Source organism: Belonocnema kinseyi, chromosome 2, assembly GCF_010883055.1.
Source record: "Belonocnema kinseyi isolate 2016_QV_RU_SX_M_011 chromosome 2, B_treatae_v1, whole genome shotgun sequence".
In the NCBI taxonomy this organism is placed as follows: Eukaryota; Metazoa; Arthropoda; class Insecta; order Hymenoptera; family Cynipidae; genus Belonocnema; species Belonocnema kinseyi.
This window is the reverse complement of record NC_046658.1, coordinates 85,078,983-85,097,222: the sequence shown is the minus strand read 5'-3', so window position 1 is coordinate 85,097,222 and position 18,240 is coordinate 85,078,983. Positions and strand designations below refer to the sequence as shown.

The 18,240-nt window shown below is 29.3% G+C and overlaps 6 protein-coding genes across 6 annotated transcripts in view; all 6 read left to right on the top strand.

Moving 5' to 3' along the window:
• The window catches only part of LOC117167466 (zinc finger protein 865-like), a 7,273-nt gene extending 3,404 nt beyond the window's left edge, over window positions 1-3,869 (top strand). Inside the window, exons 2-3 of the mRNA XM_033352425.1 lie at window positions 727-939; window positions 1,024-3,869. Coding sequence (XP_033208316.1) covers window positions 727-939; window positions 1,024-1,541 — 731 coding nt within the window. The 3' untranslated portion in view covers window positions 1,542-3,869. The remainder of the gene's footprint in view (window positions 1-726; window positions 940-1,023) is intronic.
• On the top strand, window positions 1,801-9,430 carry LOC117182765 (zinc finger protein 69 homolog). The gene is made up of 3 exons (XM_033375869.1): window positions 1,801-1,843; window positions 8,154-8,318; window positions 8,399-9,430. The coding sequence occupies exons 1-3, from the start codon at window positions 1,801-1,803 to the stop codon at window positions 8,935-8,937; spliced, it is 747 nt and encodes a 248-aa protein (XP_033231760.1). The 3' UTR covers window positions 8,938-9,430.
• A 174-nt stretch (window positions 9,431-9,604) lies between these two features.
• On the top strand, window positions 9,605-11,746 carry LOC117182764 (zinc finger protein 90 homolog). Its single transcript, XM_033375868.1, has 3 exons — window positions 9,605-9,641; window positions 9,776-9,991; window positions 10,075-11,746. Exons 1-3 carry the CDS (start codon window positions 9,605-9,607, stop codon window positions 10,617-10,619), a joined length of 798 nt encoding a protein of 265 aa, XP_033231759.1. The 3' UTR covers window positions 10,620-11,746.
• Window positions 11,747-12,999: 1,253 nt separating this feature from the next.
• Window positions 13,000-14,102, top strand: LOC117167887 (zinc finger protein 492-like). The gene is made up of 2 exons (XM_033353121.1): window positions 13,000-13,160; window positions 13,246-14,102. The coding sequence occupies exons 1-2, from the start codon at window positions 13,019-13,021 to the stop codon at window positions 13,761-13,763; spliced, it is 660 nt and encodes a 219-aa protein (XP_033209012.1). The 5' UTR covers window positions 13,000-13,018; the 3' UTR covers window positions 13,764-14,102.
• Window positions 14,103-14,560: 458 nt separating this feature from the next.
• LOC117168010 (zinc finger protein 888-like) lies at window positions 14,561-16,283 on the top strand. Its single transcript, XM_033353324.1, has 2 exons — window positions 14,561-14,745; window positions 14,831-16,283. Exon 2 carries the CDS (start codon window positions 14,914-14,916, stop codon window positions 15,385-15,387), a length of 474 nt encoding a protein of 157 aa, XP_033209215.1. The 5' UTR covers window positions 14,561-14,745; window positions 14,831-14,913; the 3' UTR covers window positions 15,388-16,283.
• A 797-nt stretch (window positions 16,284-17,080) lies between these two features.
• On the top strand, window positions 17,081-18,039 carry LOC117168070 (zinc finger protein 708-like). Its single transcript, XM_033353429.1, has 2 exons — window positions 17,081-17,250; window positions 17,336-18,039. Exons 1-2 carry the CDS (start codon window positions 17,094-17,096, stop codon window positions 17,848-17,850), a joined length of 672 nt encoding a protein of 223 aa, XP_033209320.1. The 5' UTR covers window positions 17,081-17,093; the 3' UTR covers window positions 17,851-18,039.
• Window positions 18,040-18,240: the final 201 nt, after the last annotated feature.

The window sequence follows — 18,240 nt, the reverse complement described above, 5'->3', positions numbered from 1 at the left end:
TAAGTTCTTTTTCATTCACAGAAGCTTACGGTTTACCAAACTGGTAGTTAAAGTTTCTCGAGCGTCAGTCATTCCCTCGTCACTTTCCTGTAAACCCTCTTATATTTTCTGCTGACTCCTCGACCGCGTTTTACCCAACTCTACATTAATCTTTAACGTTTGCTATATTTCACAATTATGTATATTAAAATGTCAACTACAAGTACATTATTAGTTAAAGTACAGTTCGGTAGACATTGGTATTAATTTGTCACAGTTTCATGTTTATCAATGAGGTATTATCGAATTTCGTTTTATCCAACTAGAAATGAAACTTTATCAAAGTGTGCATATGTCCAGAGTTTACGCAACTGAGTTTGGTAAAGTTTCTCGAACTATTTTTCTCCGTGTAGGTAAGGAAATATCGCCCAAAGTGTAAAAATGTATGACAAGAAATTTCCTTATTTACATAATTATAATAAATGAACGAATTTATTTGATTCTGAGTTAATAAATTTTTTTTGTGATTTTGATACTTTGTTTTGATTTAAAGTTGATTCAACATTTACCTACTGCATGATACATTTTTTCTTCTCCATCAAAATTTCCGATTGTCCATATCTTCAATTAATGGGTACATTTAACAATAAACTAACATAAATCAAGTCCTGTGAATTATTGAAATAATTCAGAATTAGACCATATTGAATACCATGTTATTTAATTTATTTTTAATTATTGTTCCAGGTCAAGGAAGGTCGAATGCATCTACAAGACCAAAGCGTAAGCCAAAATATAAAAAAAAATCATGTGTTACTAAAGTCGCTTCTCAAAGCAGTTCTGAAGTCGGAAATTTATATACATATTACAATGACGAAACTTTGGGAATTAAGCAAGAAATGATCGAAATCGGATATGAGAATCGTGAAACTGTAGACATCAAGGATGAAATTACCCAAGGCATGGTTATAGATTCGTTAAAAAATTTTCTTAAATAAAACTCTGAAATAAAATTTTTCTAAAAACATTTTCTCAAATTTTCAGATCTAGAAACGGAAGAAGTTACAGGCCGAAGTTTGAATACAAGATATGAGACAAAAGTATGCACAGTGTATATAAGAGAAGGTATATTATCTGATAACGTAAAACAGCCGATTCAAAAGAAGCAGCAAGTTCCGGATTCAAAATCAGAAAATAAATTCAAATGCAAAAAGTGTGCACGAAGCTACAAAAGAGTGTCTCACTTAAATAATCATCTAAAATACGAATGCGACGTCATACCACAGTTCGTTTGTAAATTATGTGACAGACGATTTAAACGGAATGATCAACTGAACAGACACGTGCGTCGTGTTCATCTTAAGTCAAATTTAACGATATCTGAAGCAACTTATAATTGTGACATTTGTTCACGGAGTTATAAATACTTACGGGGTTTAACTCGACATAAACGTGAAATACATGCAGGAATCAAACGACAATTTACTTGCGATTATTGTGGACACATAGCGAGTCAGAAAATACACTTGGGAATACACATCTATTCTCACCATTTCATGTAATTTAGTAGGCGAAACTTAAATCCCTAGGGTATTCTTTTTCATACTAAGTGAGATCTCAAAGCATCAGAATACAAATTCAAATACTTCTCAAACCAAATCTTATTGTTATCTAGAAAGAAGCTAACGTTTGGAAACATAGCAGTCCATCAAAATTTTTTTGGTAACATTTGTCGTCAAAATAGCAAAAAAAAAGCTGTCTTGTCAAGATATATGCCTTCACGCCATTGTACGCAATAAAGTATTTAGGGATGAGTTAGGTATGGTGTCTGTGCGGGCTATGATGAGAATCACAAATAAGGGCCGTATTTTATTGATTTTTATAATTTGTTTACATAAAATAGATTTCTATGATTTGATAAATATTCATTTAATCCAATTGCTATTTTAAAATGCGCTTTACAATGGTGTTTATGAAATAACAGTTTTGGCGAAAATCGATGAAAAAGTCTTTGGCAGAAATTAAGTGCTTACTACATATTTTGAAATAATTAAGGCATGAAAAAGTTAGGTTTTAGTAGGTAAAGTATTTTATCAGACTTTTGGTATCATAATTTATCTCTATAAGCGTTTTACATATTCAAAAATTAATTCGATCATGCGCAATCTCATGTGGGACATGATATCGCGCCACGGCGAGCCCTTGTATTTCAATATGCAGTAAAAGATTATTACTGCTTTGCACATACTTTACTTTAATTAATAAGGAAACATTAAATTAATTATGAAAATGTCTGGACTCATTTTTTGTTGTCACATTATAATTTCAAAAATTATTACATTATACAATTTTTATTTTATAATACTTAAATTGTTTAAATAAGCAGCACTAATATAACGGTGTGATAATGTAATAATCACCCTTATAAAGTACACATATCAAAATTACATTTCAAGCATAATTTATAGGCATTTAATTCAAAGCGCGATACCATGCCCTACTCTGCCCTAGCACTTGAAAAGTATTTGCTAAAGCTGATAATATTAGATCATTTTTTTTATCACAATAAATTGATGCATCTAGAATTGCTTTTTGTGATAAATACTTCATATGATTTAACAGTTTAAATCATTTTTGTTTTTTTATTTTACCATTAGAGTAAGTTTATACTGTTCGTGGAAATCAGCGTGCTTCTTTTTTTTATTTGGCCTCACTTCATATAATTTTCTTTTTGTTTGAAAATATATTATATGTTTTGGGAATAGTTAAACTGCGATATGCCGTCTAGTGACAAAAATCCGAATTAGAAAGAATAGGTACGATTTTGAAGATGCATTTTTAATTGTAAATAAAATTGTTTTTACGAATTTTTTTTAAAGTTTAAGTGTTTATAGGATAATCAAATTAAATCTTTATCATAAACAAACAGCTTTAGATGAAATTTACATATTATACAGTGAAAAAAAGCATTTTTCGACAGAAATATTATTCTAAAAAAAATATTGTACTATTCATTGTGATTTTCAGAACATTATCAACCTAAATGGACCTATTTTGAAGCAAAAATGAACTCAAAGTACATTTTTATTAATTTATACCTGAAATATTTACTATTTTAAAAACTGATCTGAAAGCTAGGTTAAAATTCATATTCAAATTCGCTATATACATTAACTAAAGTTTAACTCGACGTGTCCAAATGACAAGGTGCCATCTCGGCAGAACGAAATAAAAAGGTGCCATCTCGGGTGGCGAAACTTGAAAGATTGAGAATCCCATATAAATAGTATTGGGTACACTAATGCCTTCTGATGTAGGGAACCTTTTTATTTGGTTCTGCCGAGATGGCACCTTATCATTTGGACACGTCGATTTAAGTTTACGATGGATTGAAACTTACATGAAATTGTGAAATAATGGTTTGTTTTTTATAACCTATTTGACCCAAATGTGTTTTTTCACTGCAAAAGATGGAAATTCTATCTAAAACGATTTGTTTTTATTAATAATTGTTTTTAATATTCAATCATTGTTTTATACGTAACAAAACAATTGTAAAAACACTTATATGCAAAAATCAAAAGACATCTTTAAAATTGTACCTACTCTTTCTAGTTAAAGGTTTCAGCACCAGGTGGCGAAATGGTAGATTACCATTCCCAATAGATTACCCATCATATTCTTTTTGATTTACCAGCAACTATGGTTTTTCCTATAAGCACGTGTAATGCGATTCAAATTTGGCAGCCAATTACTAATTATTTGATACTAATATTATTATTAATATTGATTGTTACTAATTATTTTATTTTTATCTGCGTTATTCGTTCCGTATGATTTATCATTTACTATAAAAAACTCACTGGACTTTCTACTAAAGTTAAACATCAACGACTGTATTATATTCAAAGCAAATCATAAATAATTATTCTTAAATTTCGATTCTTTCATTTGAATTATTATGAATGTAATATTTACTGCGTACCGATTCAATTTTACGTCCTTTTTTATAATTTAAATGTCTTAGAATGTAGAAACTCCCTAATTTTTTATTTTAGTTTTTGATTTTAACAGGTGTCGGTTTTTACTTGAAGTTTCCCATGTAAATGCATGGAGAAAAATCACTTCTTTTTTAGTTTTTATAATAATTTTTTACGGTTTGGTAACATTTGACTGGAAAGTATAGAGGATTGTATAGAATTATCTAATGCAGAATTTTATGTATCAGACATATTGGTTTGACACCCCTAACACTCCTCCACGAGTCCCTGAAAACTACCCTTAAAACCAAAAATGTCAATTCATCGTGAAATCGAACTTTTGAGCACCGTATTATCGTCATTTTTTACCTAAAATTATTAATATTCGTCTAAGGGAATATTTACCAATACTTGTTAATTAATTTACAATTATATAAACAAGTGGAATATGTTTAAATAATTTTTTTTTCTAAAATTGTTTTTTGTTTTCTTAAAATTATTATCATTGACCTAGTAAGATATATATTAACACTGATTGAGAAATTTTTAATCATTTAAACAAACGGAATTTGTATAAATAACTCCTAAGCCCTAGAAAATTATTCCAAAAAAAGTGATTTTTTCACATACATGTTACATGAGAAATCAGTCAAAATCGGCATATGTTAAAATAAAAATGTTAAAAAGTAGGCTATTTCTTTTTTCGGATTTAGAATGAAATGGTGGGATCGTTATTTTCTAGCATGAAAAAAATGTTGCATAAGGAAATCCAACTATTTTTGCTTGAAAGTTTATTTTTAGATGAGAATTCTAGTATTTTTATTGTTGTTACAAACTCAGTTATTTGCTTATGGGTTCTCTTTCTTGTTAAAATGTTACCATTCTTCTTTAAAATTTGCCTTTTTGGGATTACAAGTCACATTTTTTTAGAATATTCGACTTTTTAGCTTGAAAACTAAACTTTTTGTTCAATATTCATCTCTTTTGGTAAGAGATTCATTTTTTAGCGTAAAAATGCAACTATTTGGTTTAAAGTTTAGCTGTATTGGTTGAAAATGAGCTTTTTTGTTGAAAATTCATGTTTTTAGGGGTAAAAGTCAAAAACTTTTTTTTCAAAAACATTATACTTTTTAGCTTCAAATCTCAAACCTTTTGATAAAAATTGTTCTCTTCTTAACTTCTTTCTTGGTCGAAGATAAACCTGTTTGTTGAAGATTATTTATTTTTCTTGTAAAAATTTAATCATTTTCGCTTGGCGAAACTTATTTAATAACTTATAAATTTAACTTTTTTTAGTAGAAGCTTCAACTGTTTGAATGCAAATTTTTGTATGTCGTTAAAAATAATCTTTTTGGGTTCGATATTGAAACTACATTTTTGAAAATTCGTCTTTCTTGATAGAAATTTCATTTTTACTGTTGTTAAAAATGAAAATGATTGGTAGAAAATAAATAATCCATTAATTTCAGCTTCTATAACTATTTTGGTGAATAATTGTCTCACTTGTTAAAAAATTAACGCTTTTGTTGATTTTGGTTAAAAATTCATGTATTTTGTTGAAATTTCCTACCTACATTAATTTTATTTAAAATAATTTATTGTCTTATTTTCTTAATAAATCACCCTATTTATTCTGCTTTGGGAGCATTTTAGGTTATGCAGCCTGCAATTTGATCATTTAAATTACTTTAATTCATAATTTTCTGGTTATCTAGTTCCTATTTTAAAACATCAAAACGTGATTACAAATGTTTATTTAGGTTGTTAGCCAAAGAATTATAATTTTTCTGAATTCAAAATTCACAATGAATTTCCAATTGTTACAAAATAAAAAAAAAGTTGCTCAAATTACAATTTTTTGAAAATGTTAAAAAAACATCTTATTTTTTTAATTCATCATATGCACTGGTTTTATAAAAAGTTGAATTTGGCGGACCAGAAATTTCTTTAACTTTAAGGCAGTTGTGCAAAAAATCAAGTTTCTGGAAAAAAGTTTTTTCTGACAGTAAAACTTCAAAGAATATTATTAGTCATGTTTTATGAGAAAAAAACATTTTTTACGTAAAAAGTTTGGAAACATAATTATTCTAACAATACCTTTCGTAATTGAGTTTTGTTCTATAGTCGTTTCTTACCCATTTTCTGAAAATTGTTAAATTCAAGTAAATCGTGGCTTATCTTACGTGATAAAGCATTCCGTACATATATATTTACTGTTTCCATTTTTTAAAATAGGTAAATAACTTATAAAAATATTGTTTGTTTTAAAAAGTTTTCTTTATTAAAAATTGTTCTAACAATTTGAACCCTAAAGAAAATTTATTTTAAAAATTGTAAGCAGTAGAATTATAGAGCATGTTTCGTCTCAAAAAACTATCAATTTTTCGAAATTAAAATATTTTAAAAAATTGTTAATTAATGATGAGAAGACAAAATTAATTGCAGAAAAATATTGCTAAATAAATATTTCTTATAAGTTAAAAGATTTTTAATTAAAGGTGTTTTCTACTTGAAATTACACTATCAGTTATATTATTAATTCTTGGCGGGGCAACTATTTTAAACAATAAAGCATCATCATTTTGCTTTTTCGGAAAACTTTTTTCGTGATATAGGAATTTTTAGTTTTTTTATTTGTTGCGATTTCGGTACGTTTTAAACGTCAAAATTATTTTTTTCCATAAAAGAAAAATATTAATTTTTTTTCTTATTCAAGCCGAAAAAATGTTAGGTGCAGCGTATGCATAATTTTTTAATCAATAGGAATTTTCTTAATTTTGTACCCCTTGAAAATTTGCATTGATCTTTTGTATAATATTTTTTAGTGGTCCAAAAAATTAAAATTTAGAAAGTTAGAGGTGCTCTGAAAAATATTTGTTCCTTTTGAAGAAAAATTTATTTACTATAAATTTGAGCTAAAAACATCAGTTAATAGTACTCCATGATCGACAGCTTTTAGTTTTAGCTAAAATTTATACTAAATAATTTTTTCATCAAAGCAACCAATATTTTTGAGATCACTATACATTTTTTGTATTTATGGATTTTATATTATTTATCGACCACCCTATTAGGCACCTCAATCTTCCAAGTTGCTTAGCACTTATCTTAATTTATTTTAAATGATATATAGTTACATATTGTAATTCTAATTGGCATATAGTACGACTATATTTTTTTGTGAGAAGAAAAACTGTAAAAATACTACATTGTATCTCAAATGGAAAATAAAAAACTGTATTAACCAATGTTTATTTTGAGTTAATTTATTGTATTTTCCTCTCATCACACTCCGTGAAAAGCTTCATAATATTTATTTTGCTAACGTGATTACTCAATAATTATTTATTTATTTGTTCCAGGTATCCGGAGACCACCCTCCGCAGAAACACTGATTGTAAGAAATAATCTGAGACTCTACCAATGCGATGTTTGTAGCGCGAATTATTCAAGTCTGAAAAACCTCACATATCACAAAAGACATGATTGTGGAAGACGTCATCAGTGTCCCAAATGTGGACAAATGCTTTCTCAGAAATCTAGCATGAGAAGACATTTAAGAAAATTTTGTTTTTAAAGTGTGTATTATTTTTCAAAAGATGATAAAATATTTATTTTTATATTTTCAAGCTTTGAAAGATCTAGAAATAAAATTATAGTTAAATAACATGAAACGTTTTCAATAATATAAAATTGTTACATCCATAATTATTACAAATACGAATTTTCTGGTTAAGACAATTCTTCGAAAAAGAATGCGATTAACACAAGAAGTCTATGGATAAAAAATTTTGAGTTGTTCAGAAAGTTTTTTCTGAATTATTTATTGGATATAATTTATAGCAGCAGTGCTGTAAATCTTTTCCCAACTCGATCAAAGAGCCAATATAATTTTTTATTGAATCTAGTGTTTTTGAAGCGATTTCCTCTTTTAGATACCGAAATATGACACACAATTCAAGATTGTATGGCAAGAAATGTTTATGATTTGCATTAATATATAATAGATAAGCTAATGTATTTTATTATGAGTTAATAAAATCATTTTTGTTATGATTTTGATACTTTGTTTTGATTTATTATTGATTCAACATTTACCTATTGCATGAAGCGTTTGTGCTTGCCCATAGAAATTTCCGATTTTCAATATACGTAAAAATTGCACCATACCAAAAAACATATTTATTTTTCCAGGCCAAGAAAGTTCCTCAAAAGCAACCGTAAGGCGAAAGCGTAATCCGAAATATGAGACAAAATCTTCTACTAGTGAATTTTCATTTCACAACAATTCTGAAGCCAAGACAATAATTAAATATGAAACTGACGAAACTTTGGACATCAAGCAGGAAATCATACATGGTATGATCATAGATTTATTTTTTAAATACCTTAAAGAAAACCATACGAAAATTTCTAATTACGTTATGGAAAATTTTCAGACGAAGAAACGACAGAAGTTACAGACCCAAGTTTAAATCAAAAAAATGAATCAAAAGTATGCACCGTATATGTAAAAGAAGATTTTTTAGTTAGTAACATGAAGCAGCAGAGGCAAAACAAGCAGGAGATTCAGAATTCAGAACCAGAAATTAAATACAAATGCAAAAAGTGCGCTCGGAGCTATAAAGAGAAAAAGTATTTGACTATTCATAAAAAATACGAATGCGGTGTCACACCACAGTTCATGTGTCATTTATGCGGCAGACAATGTAGACACAAAAGTAGCTTCAACTCTCACATGCGTATTTTTCATCTTCCTAAATCAAACTCAGAGACATCTAAAGTGAATTATAATTGTGACAATTGCACACGTAGTTACAATTCCACCCGTGGTTTAGCTCGACATAAACGCGAAAAGCATGCAGCAGTTATACCAGAATTTATTTGCGATTATTGTGGTCACAAAACGAATAGAAAATTTCAATTGGGAATCCACATTATTTATTGTCGCAATCGGAAGCTGTTTCGAAAGAGTTAACTTATACTCTCTGTCAATGTTAAGATAAATACTTTTTTTGTCCTTTTACTTCATATAATTTCCATTTTGTTTTAAAAAATATATAGATATAAGAAAGTGTAGATCTTTCAGTATATTTTTTTACGTGTACTAGAAACTTTTCCTATTCCTATGAAACTGTAAAACACGCTTCAAATTTTGCATGTGACTTTCATTTAGCCTAGTGTCCATGTAATATTTACTGTGGGCTGATGTTGTGATTTCCGCTTTATTAAACATTTAGAAGTACCTTAGAATATGGATAGCATATCTAGAAATAAAATTATGGTACATACGAGAAGTTTCTAGAATATAAGATCAAGTTGTCCAGAAATTCCTGTCGGAATTTTTAATGATATATTTATATATCTTTTATAGCAGTATAATGCGTAAAATCTTTTTCAAAAACCATCTAAGAGCTAATAAAATTATATATTGAATGTAGTGCCGTGAAACGATTTTCCCTTTTAGTTAACGATTAACGAAATATCGCATAAAATTTAGTAATTCATTATACAAAATGTTCCTCATTTGGATAATAATAATAATAATAAAACGAATGTATTTGATTTTGAGTTAATAAAATAATTTTCGTTGTGATTTGGATACTTTGTTTTGATTTAATATTAATTCAACACTTAGCTACCGCATGATACAATTGTGCTTGTCCATCCAAACTTCCGATCGTTAGTATCCTCAGTTAATAGGTACCTCTAAAAATAAACTAACATAAAGCAAGGCCTTTGAATTATTGATATACTTTAGAATTAAGCCATATTAAATAATATATTATTTACTTTATTTTTCTTTATCTTTACAGGCCAAGGAAGTTCTTCAAATGCAACTACAAGACCAAAGCGTAATATAAAATATAAGAAAACATCGTGTATTACTGCAGTTACTTCTGAAAATAATTCTGAAGACAAGAATTTAGTTAAATATGACATCAATGAAACTTTGGAAGTTAAGCAAGAAATATTTGAAATTGAATATGAGAATCATGAAAATTTGGACATCAAGGTTGAAATTAGCCAAGGTATGACTATAGATTCTTTATGAAATGTCTTGAATAAGACTATGGAATGAAAGAATTTTTATTAGATTTTGGTAAATTTTTAGATCAAGAACCGGAAGAGATTACAGACCGAAGTTTTAATACAAAATATGAGTCAAACGTATGCACCGTATATGTAAAAGAAGATATACTAGCTGGTAACATAGAACATCGGAGTAAAAAGAAGCAGGAAATTCAGAATTTCGAACCGGAAAATAAATACAAATGTACAAAGTGTGCGCGAAGCTATAGAGCGAAAAAGAATCTGACTTCTCATCAAAAATACGAATGCGACGTCATACCACAGTTCACATGTAATTTCTGCGGCAAACTATTTAAACGCAAAACTCACATGACTGCCCATGTGAGCCTTGTACATCTTAAACCAAACTTGCATACATCCAAAAAGAAGTTTAATTGTAATATTTGTACTCGGAGTTACAATTCTTCCGATACGTTAAATCGACATAAACGTGAAAAACACGCAGCAGTCAAACCACAATATGTTTGCGATTATTGTGGCTACAAAACGAATCAAAAAAGTCGATTGGTACCACACATTAGTTGTCGCCATCTCAAAAAATTTAGTGCGCGAAACTTAAATAACTAGGAAATTATTTCTCGAACTAGTTGTTGCCTCAAAAATTTTTAAAACAGATTCCAAGACTTCTCAAATTAAATCAAACCTTATTGTAATAAATGAACTCAAAGTTACAGTCCGCATATGCTTTTAGGAAACATTAACATTTAGAAGACGCTGCAGTTACGCCACAATTCCTTTGCGACATTTGTTATAATACAGCGAAAGAATGACTTTTTTTGTCATTTATTGTATCGCATAAAATCGACGTATATCTAAGATTACTTCTTGTGAAACATGCTTTATGGGATACGTCGGTTCACAATGTTCTTATTTTTTGACCATTAGAAAAGAGTAAGTTTATACTCTCTATAGAAATCAGCACGAAACATTTTGTTAGTTGTCCTTGCTTCATACATATAATTTTCTTTTTGTTTGAAGAAAAACATCGATATACGATGGTATATATTGTATGCCCTTTTCATTTATTAGTAATTATTGCTATTCCTTCGAATATGTATACTACTACACAAATTTTGCAGACATTTATTGATAATGTCTTACAGTTCTACTACTTGTGATAAGTTTAAATTGTCCAAATTAATCTATCTAAATTGTATCTATAATATTTGTTCCATGTGAATTACTGTTCACTATTATAAAGCCCTTGGACCTTTGACTAAAATTAAACATCAACGAATGTATTAGATTCTAAGTCAATTAAAGAATAATTTTTCTGAGATTTTGATTAATCACCTTTCTGATAATCTAGATATTGTAGAATGTAGACAGCGCATCTAGAAACAAAATTGTACTTTAAGTCCGTAAAATATCTAAATAATATGATATTGTTACATACAAATTACTAATTCGAATTTTCAGATAAAGTGCATGTTTCAAAAAAAAAAAAAAAAACTATTAAAAAACTAAGTTTCTTGATAAAAATAAAGTAATTGCCCAGAAAGTTCATCCGGAATTTTTTATTAGATATAACTTGCATAGAAGCAATGCTAGAAATATTTTTCAAATATGATCTGAAAGCCAGTGTAATTTTGCGTCGATCATATCAGCGTCTGCGACTAGGACCCTCTATGGAGCCTCTATGGATGGACGCGACAATGTTCCCTCACCACTAGCCTTTGGGTCAGAAGTCGTCATACCACTTTAGCGCGCGCTCCGTTAGAATATTGTAAAATTCGTCACAGCTGCGCGTAATACATGTACCACTGCACTTCTTCACAACAGATGTATCACGATACTACATCCCCACTACCAGCGCCCGACTGGATGTTTCTCAAATCCAGCTTCGACCAATCCGCAATCGGTTCCTAGATTGTCGCGTCTTTCCCTAGAGGGTCTTTAGGGGAGACCACCTTACAGTAGATAATGAGCCTACAATAGATAATTATTAATTGAAGGCTCGGGAAAATCAGAACCGAACGAGCGCTTGAACAGTAGGGAGGAGTGGGGACTACGCGCAGAAAATGCGCGTCATCTCCACTCCTTGCAACTGTTTAAGCGCTCGTTTGGTTCAGCTTTCCAAGTCTTCAATCAAAAATACTATTGTATGTATAATAACTAATTAAATTAACTTAATAATTGGAACACTACACGTATTCGTATATCAAAAAGACAAATAATGATTTTAATCCTATTTGTTAATATTTGTGTAGTGTCCCAATTATCAGAGTGATTTCCACTACTGCAAACGTTATAGGGTAAAAAAATGTTTACATTTGGAGCACACGATACTTTATGTATTAAAGCTATAATTAACAAGTTTACTACGTTTGAAATATGAGACGAGGATTACATTATTGACGTATTTTGGATTTATTATTGCACTGCGCAAATGCACATTCTCTCTCGCTCCTCCAGTCGTGTAATCGGCTACTTTTAGAACTAAAAATTTGCTGATGTCCTGATTTTCCATCAAATTATATAAATGTCCTTGTTCTGAATGGGTGCCTTGAAAAATAAACCAAAATAAATAAAGACGTACAAATTATTAAATACTTTCAAATTGAATCATAATAATTAACTATTTTTTGTTCCAGACCAAATAGGTTCTTCAATCGCAACTACAAGACCAAAGGCTAATACAAAATATCGCACCAAATCGTGTAATGATTTCCTGAAACACCTTAGAGATCAGAATCTTATTTCTAAAAAAATCAAATGCACATAAAACCTATAACTACTGAAAATTCTTTTCACGATAATAAAATTTTCGTATTTTATTCTGAGAAAAAAACATTTTTGTTATGATTTTGACATTTTGTTTGGATTTAATATTGATTCAACATTCACCTATTGCATGATACCTTTGCGCTTGTCTGTCTAAATTGTCTATCTTCAATATATGTTTAAATTAAATCTTATCAAATTACATATTTATTTTCCCAGGACAAGAAAGTTCATCAAACACGATGACAAGACCAAAGCGTAATCCACAATTTAGGACAAAATCGCTCACTAGTGAAATTTCTTTTCCCAATGAATTTAGAAGCAAGACTTTGATTAAGTACGACAATGACGAAACCTTGGACATCAAGGAGGAAATCATACAAGGTGTGGCCATAGTTTTATTATTAAAATATCTTAAACAAAACCATAAATTAATCAAATATCTGATTACAATTTGGTCAATTTTCAGATCAAGAAACAGAAGAAGTTACATGCCCAAATTTTAATACAAAATATGCGGTAAAAGAATGCATCGTAAATATAAACGTAGATATGTTAGCCAGTAACGTGAAACAACTGAGTCAAAAGAAGGAGTATATTCAGAATTTAAAACCGGAAGTTAAATACAAATGCAAAAAGTGTGCTCGGAGCTATAAGGAGAAAAAGTATTTGACTTATCATCAGACATACGAATGCGATGTCACGCCACAGTTCAAATGTAATTTCTGCGGCAAACTATTTAAACGGAAATCTCACGTGAATGCTCACGCACGTGTTGTTCATCTTAAATCAAACTCAGAGACATCTAAAGCGAAGTATAATTGTGATAATTGTACACGTAGTTATAATTCCTCTCGTGCTTTAACTCGACACAAACGCGAAAAGCACGCAGCTGTCCCACCAGAATTTATTTGCGATTATTGTGGCCGCAAAATGAATCAAAAAAGTAGTTTGGCAACACACATTCATTGTTGCCATTTCAAGTAATTTAGTACACGCAGCTCAATCATTATTTCTAAAAGAGCATGAACCAACCTCATATTTTATTCTACCTTACTTCATACAATTTTCCTTTTTTCTGAAAAAATACGGATATGAGAAGCTGCACTTTCTCTACAATTTTTTTTATTTTCTCGCAACTGCTGCTATTTCTACGAAAATGTGCAATATGATACAAAATGTTCACACTGTTACCAATAATGTCTGAGGGATCCAGTACATGTCATAAGTTTGAGTTTTCAACATTAACAAGTTTGAATTTTATGTACGCAATTCGATCTGTATAATTAATTCTTTACTATGAAAAGTTCTTAGCGCTCCACTAAAATAAAACGTGAACAACTTTGTTATATTCTGAGATAATAAAAAAATAATTTTGTGATTTTAGTATTTCAATTTAACTTAATATGAATGTTATATTGACTGGCTGCTGTTGGTGTGTTTTTCCACCTTCCTCATCGTTTAAATATCTTAGAATATAGGTAGCACATCTAGAAATAAAATTACAGTTTTAGCACGTAAAATATTTCTATAATATGAAATTGCTACATGCATAATTATCACAAATACGACTTTTCAGGATATGTCAATTCTTCGAAAAAAACTGCGGTAAACACAAGAAGTCTCTGGATACAAAAATTGAGTTGTTCAGAAAGTCCCCTGAGAACTTTTTTATTGGATGTAACTTTTATATTTATTCAACATTTACCTATTGCGTGATACCCTTGCGCTTGTCTATCAAAATTTTCGATCTTCAATATATGTTTACATTGAATCATATCAAATCACATATTTATATTCCCAGGACAAGAAAGTTCGTCAAACATAACGGCAAGACCAAAGAATAATTCAAAATATGCGACAAAAACGTGCACTAGTGGAATTTCTTTTCCCAATGAATTTAGAAGCAAGACTTCGATTAAGTACGACAATGACGAAACCTTGGACATTAAGGATGAAATCATACAAGGTGCGGCCATAGTTTTATCATTAAAATATCTTAAATAATACCATAAATTAAACAAATATCTGATTACAATTTGGTCAATTTTCAGATCGAGAAGCGGGAGAAGCTACATGCCCAAGTTTTAATACAAAATATGCGGTAAAAGAATGCATCGTAAATATAAACGTAAATATGTTAGCTGGTAACATGAAACAACTGGGTCAAAAGAAGCAGTACATTCAAAATTTAGAACTGGAAGTTCAATACAAATGCAAAAAGTGTGCTCGGAGCTATAAAGAGAAAAAGTATTTGACTTATCATCAAAAATACGAATGCGATGTCACGCCACAGTTTGCATGTAATTTCTGTGGCAAACTATTTAAACGGAAATATCACGTGAATGCTCACGAGGGTGTTGTTCATCTTAAATCAAACTCAAAGACATCTAAAGCGAAATCTAACGCGAAAATCACGCAGCTATCACACCACAATTTATTTGCGATTATTGTGGCCACAAAACGAGCAGAAAATTTAAATTGGGAACCCACATTAATTGTCGCCATCGAGAATAATTTATCATACGAAACTTCTATATCTAAAGCATTATTTCGAATACTAGTTAATATGTCATATCGCCAGGAAAAAAAATTAATACGACTTATGTAATCCAAATCTTATTGTAGCAAAGAAACTCGGAGTTACAGTTTTCCAAAATGCTTTAAGAAAATAGACATGTTTAGAACATGCAGCAGTCAAGCTATGGTTTGTTTGCGAAATTTGTGGTTAAAATAACAAATGGAAAAGTTGTACAGATATATGGATTCATATCATCTTATGCAATAAAGTACGTTTCAACTCAAATTTAGTTGCTAAAACTATTTGTAATAGATCTTTTTTGTGTCAAATTAAATTGGTGTAGACCTAAGATTATTTGTTGTGAAAATTTTCCTCAAAGGATTCAACGGTTTCAAATATTTTTATTTTTGAACTATTCGGAAATAAGAAAGAACCTCATATTCCCCTTTAAAAATTAGCATAAATATTTTTGTTGTCTTTATACTTCAACTAATTTCCTTTTAGAGAAAAATGATATAGGTATAAAAAATTTAGATTTCCATTTTTTTTGTCATTCATGTGTACTAGTAACTTTTTCTATTCACGCGAACATGTGTAATGTGATTCCAATTTTGCAGACAGTTATCAATGATGTCTTACGAATCGAGCACTTGTCATTAGCTTAAGGTTTTAAATCTTATTCTATCTTATCTAATTTTATTTTATATAATCTTAATCTTATTTCAATCATTTGTAATCTTCCTAATAATTTAAATATTGTAGAATTTAGATGGCAGAAGTAGAAATAAAAGTATATTTTACAACCACGAAATATTTCAATAATATGAAAATTCTCCGAAAAACGCTGCCTATAAACGCGAAGATTCTAATGATAAAATATTGAATTGTCCAGAATGTTCTGTCCTATTTTTTATGGATATAACTTTTACCAGAACAATGCTGTAAATATGTTTCGAGAATGATCTGAAAGCTAATAATATTTAGCGTAGAATTTAGTGTCTTTGGAAGGATTACAGATAACGAAAAATCGTACAAAATATATAAGTGTCATATGCAAAATGTTTGCATCTTGTATCAATATAATAGAAAAACGAATGTATCTTATTCTTAGTTATTTAATAAAATCTTTGTTAAAAGGATTCAAATACTTTGAAATTTAAGGAATTTCATTTAGATTAAAATCCTATTTGACGTGCAATAATCAATTTAATGTATAAAATTTCGAAAAATAAAACTAAGAATCCAACGACCAACGAATAGCCACCATAAATTGCTCCTATTGTTATTTTAAAAAATTATTATAATAAATAAGGAGACAAATTTTCTTGCCTCGATAAGGATGCTGTATGAGCGCCGAAACGTTTTTTGAATATTTATGTCATGTTTTTTTATTGTGATTTGATACTAATAAAAGTAAAATAGGCAAAATTAATAAAAAATAAAAGGCAAGGGATTTGGTTAGTTGCCTTCTCATTTTTCTTTCCTCTTATTTATTTCTTTTTTGACAATAGGAGAATTTTTTGGTTGTTTTTTCAAATTTGATCTTTCGATTCTTAGTTTTATTTTCAGGAATTCTATACATTAGATACTTTGCTTTTATTGAATATTGATTCAAAATTCATCTATTGCATGATGGACTTGTGACTTTCCAGCAAAATTTCTAATTATCCATATAATTAACTAATGGGGACATACAAAAATAAACTAACATAAATGAAGGGATGCGACTGATTGAAATACGTTTAAATTACAACATATTTATTTTTCCAGGCCAAGAATGTTCTTCGAACGCATTTATGAAACCAACGCATATGGTAAAATATGGGACAAAACCATGTGCTACTGAAGTTGATTTTCACAATAATTCTGAAGCTTTGAAAATTAAGGAAGAAATAATCGAAATTGAATGTGACTACGACGAAACTTTAGACATCAAAAAAGAAAATATCCAAGGTATAGCTATAGAATAGTTATACAAATCTCTTAAATAAAACTATGGAATATAAAACTGTCTAATTATATTTTCGTGAATTTTCAGATCAAGAAACAAAAATAGTTGCAGACCGAAATTTTAGTACTTTTGAGTCAAAAGTATGCAGCGTAGACATAAGAGAATATATTTTAGCTGGTAAGATGAAAGAACGGAGTGAAAAGAATCGAGAAATTAGAAATTTAGATTCCGAAAATAAATACAAATGCAAAAAATGTGCCAGAAGCTATAAACAAAAATCAGGTTTATATAATCATCAAAAATTTGAATGCTACGTCACGCCACAGTTCACATGTAATTTGTGCGGCAAACTTTTTAAACGAAAAAGTACCATGAATCGGCACGTGAGTCATATACATCTTAACCAAAAGTCCAACCCATCTAAAGTGAAGTATAATTGTAATAATTGTACACGAAGTTACAATTCCTACGTTGCTTTAACTCGACATAAATGTGAAATACATGCAGAACTCAAACGAAGATTTATTTGCGATCATTGTGGCTACAAAACGTATCAAAAAAATCGCTTGGGACCACATATTTATCGTAACCATTTTAAGTAATTAAGTACACGAAACATTTAATCCTTAGAAAATTATTTCTTACCCTAGTTGATATCTTATAACATCCGATAGCAAATTCAAATAAATCTGAAACTAATCTTGTAACAAATTAATTCCGAGTTACATTATTTTGAATTCTTGAGGGAAACATAAACGTTCAAAAACTATATATCTGTACGTCATATTAAGTAATACAGTACATTAAGCTTCAAAAAATAATAATAATAATACATGTTTTTTGTATTACATTCATTTGGTCTCTATACCTAAGATTACTTTTTATGAAAATTACTCTTCATCGAAATTAGCATGAATAGTTTTCTAACCTGTGCTATAAATAGATATAGATTCATAAAGATATCGATATATTTTCTTAATATGTTAATAAAA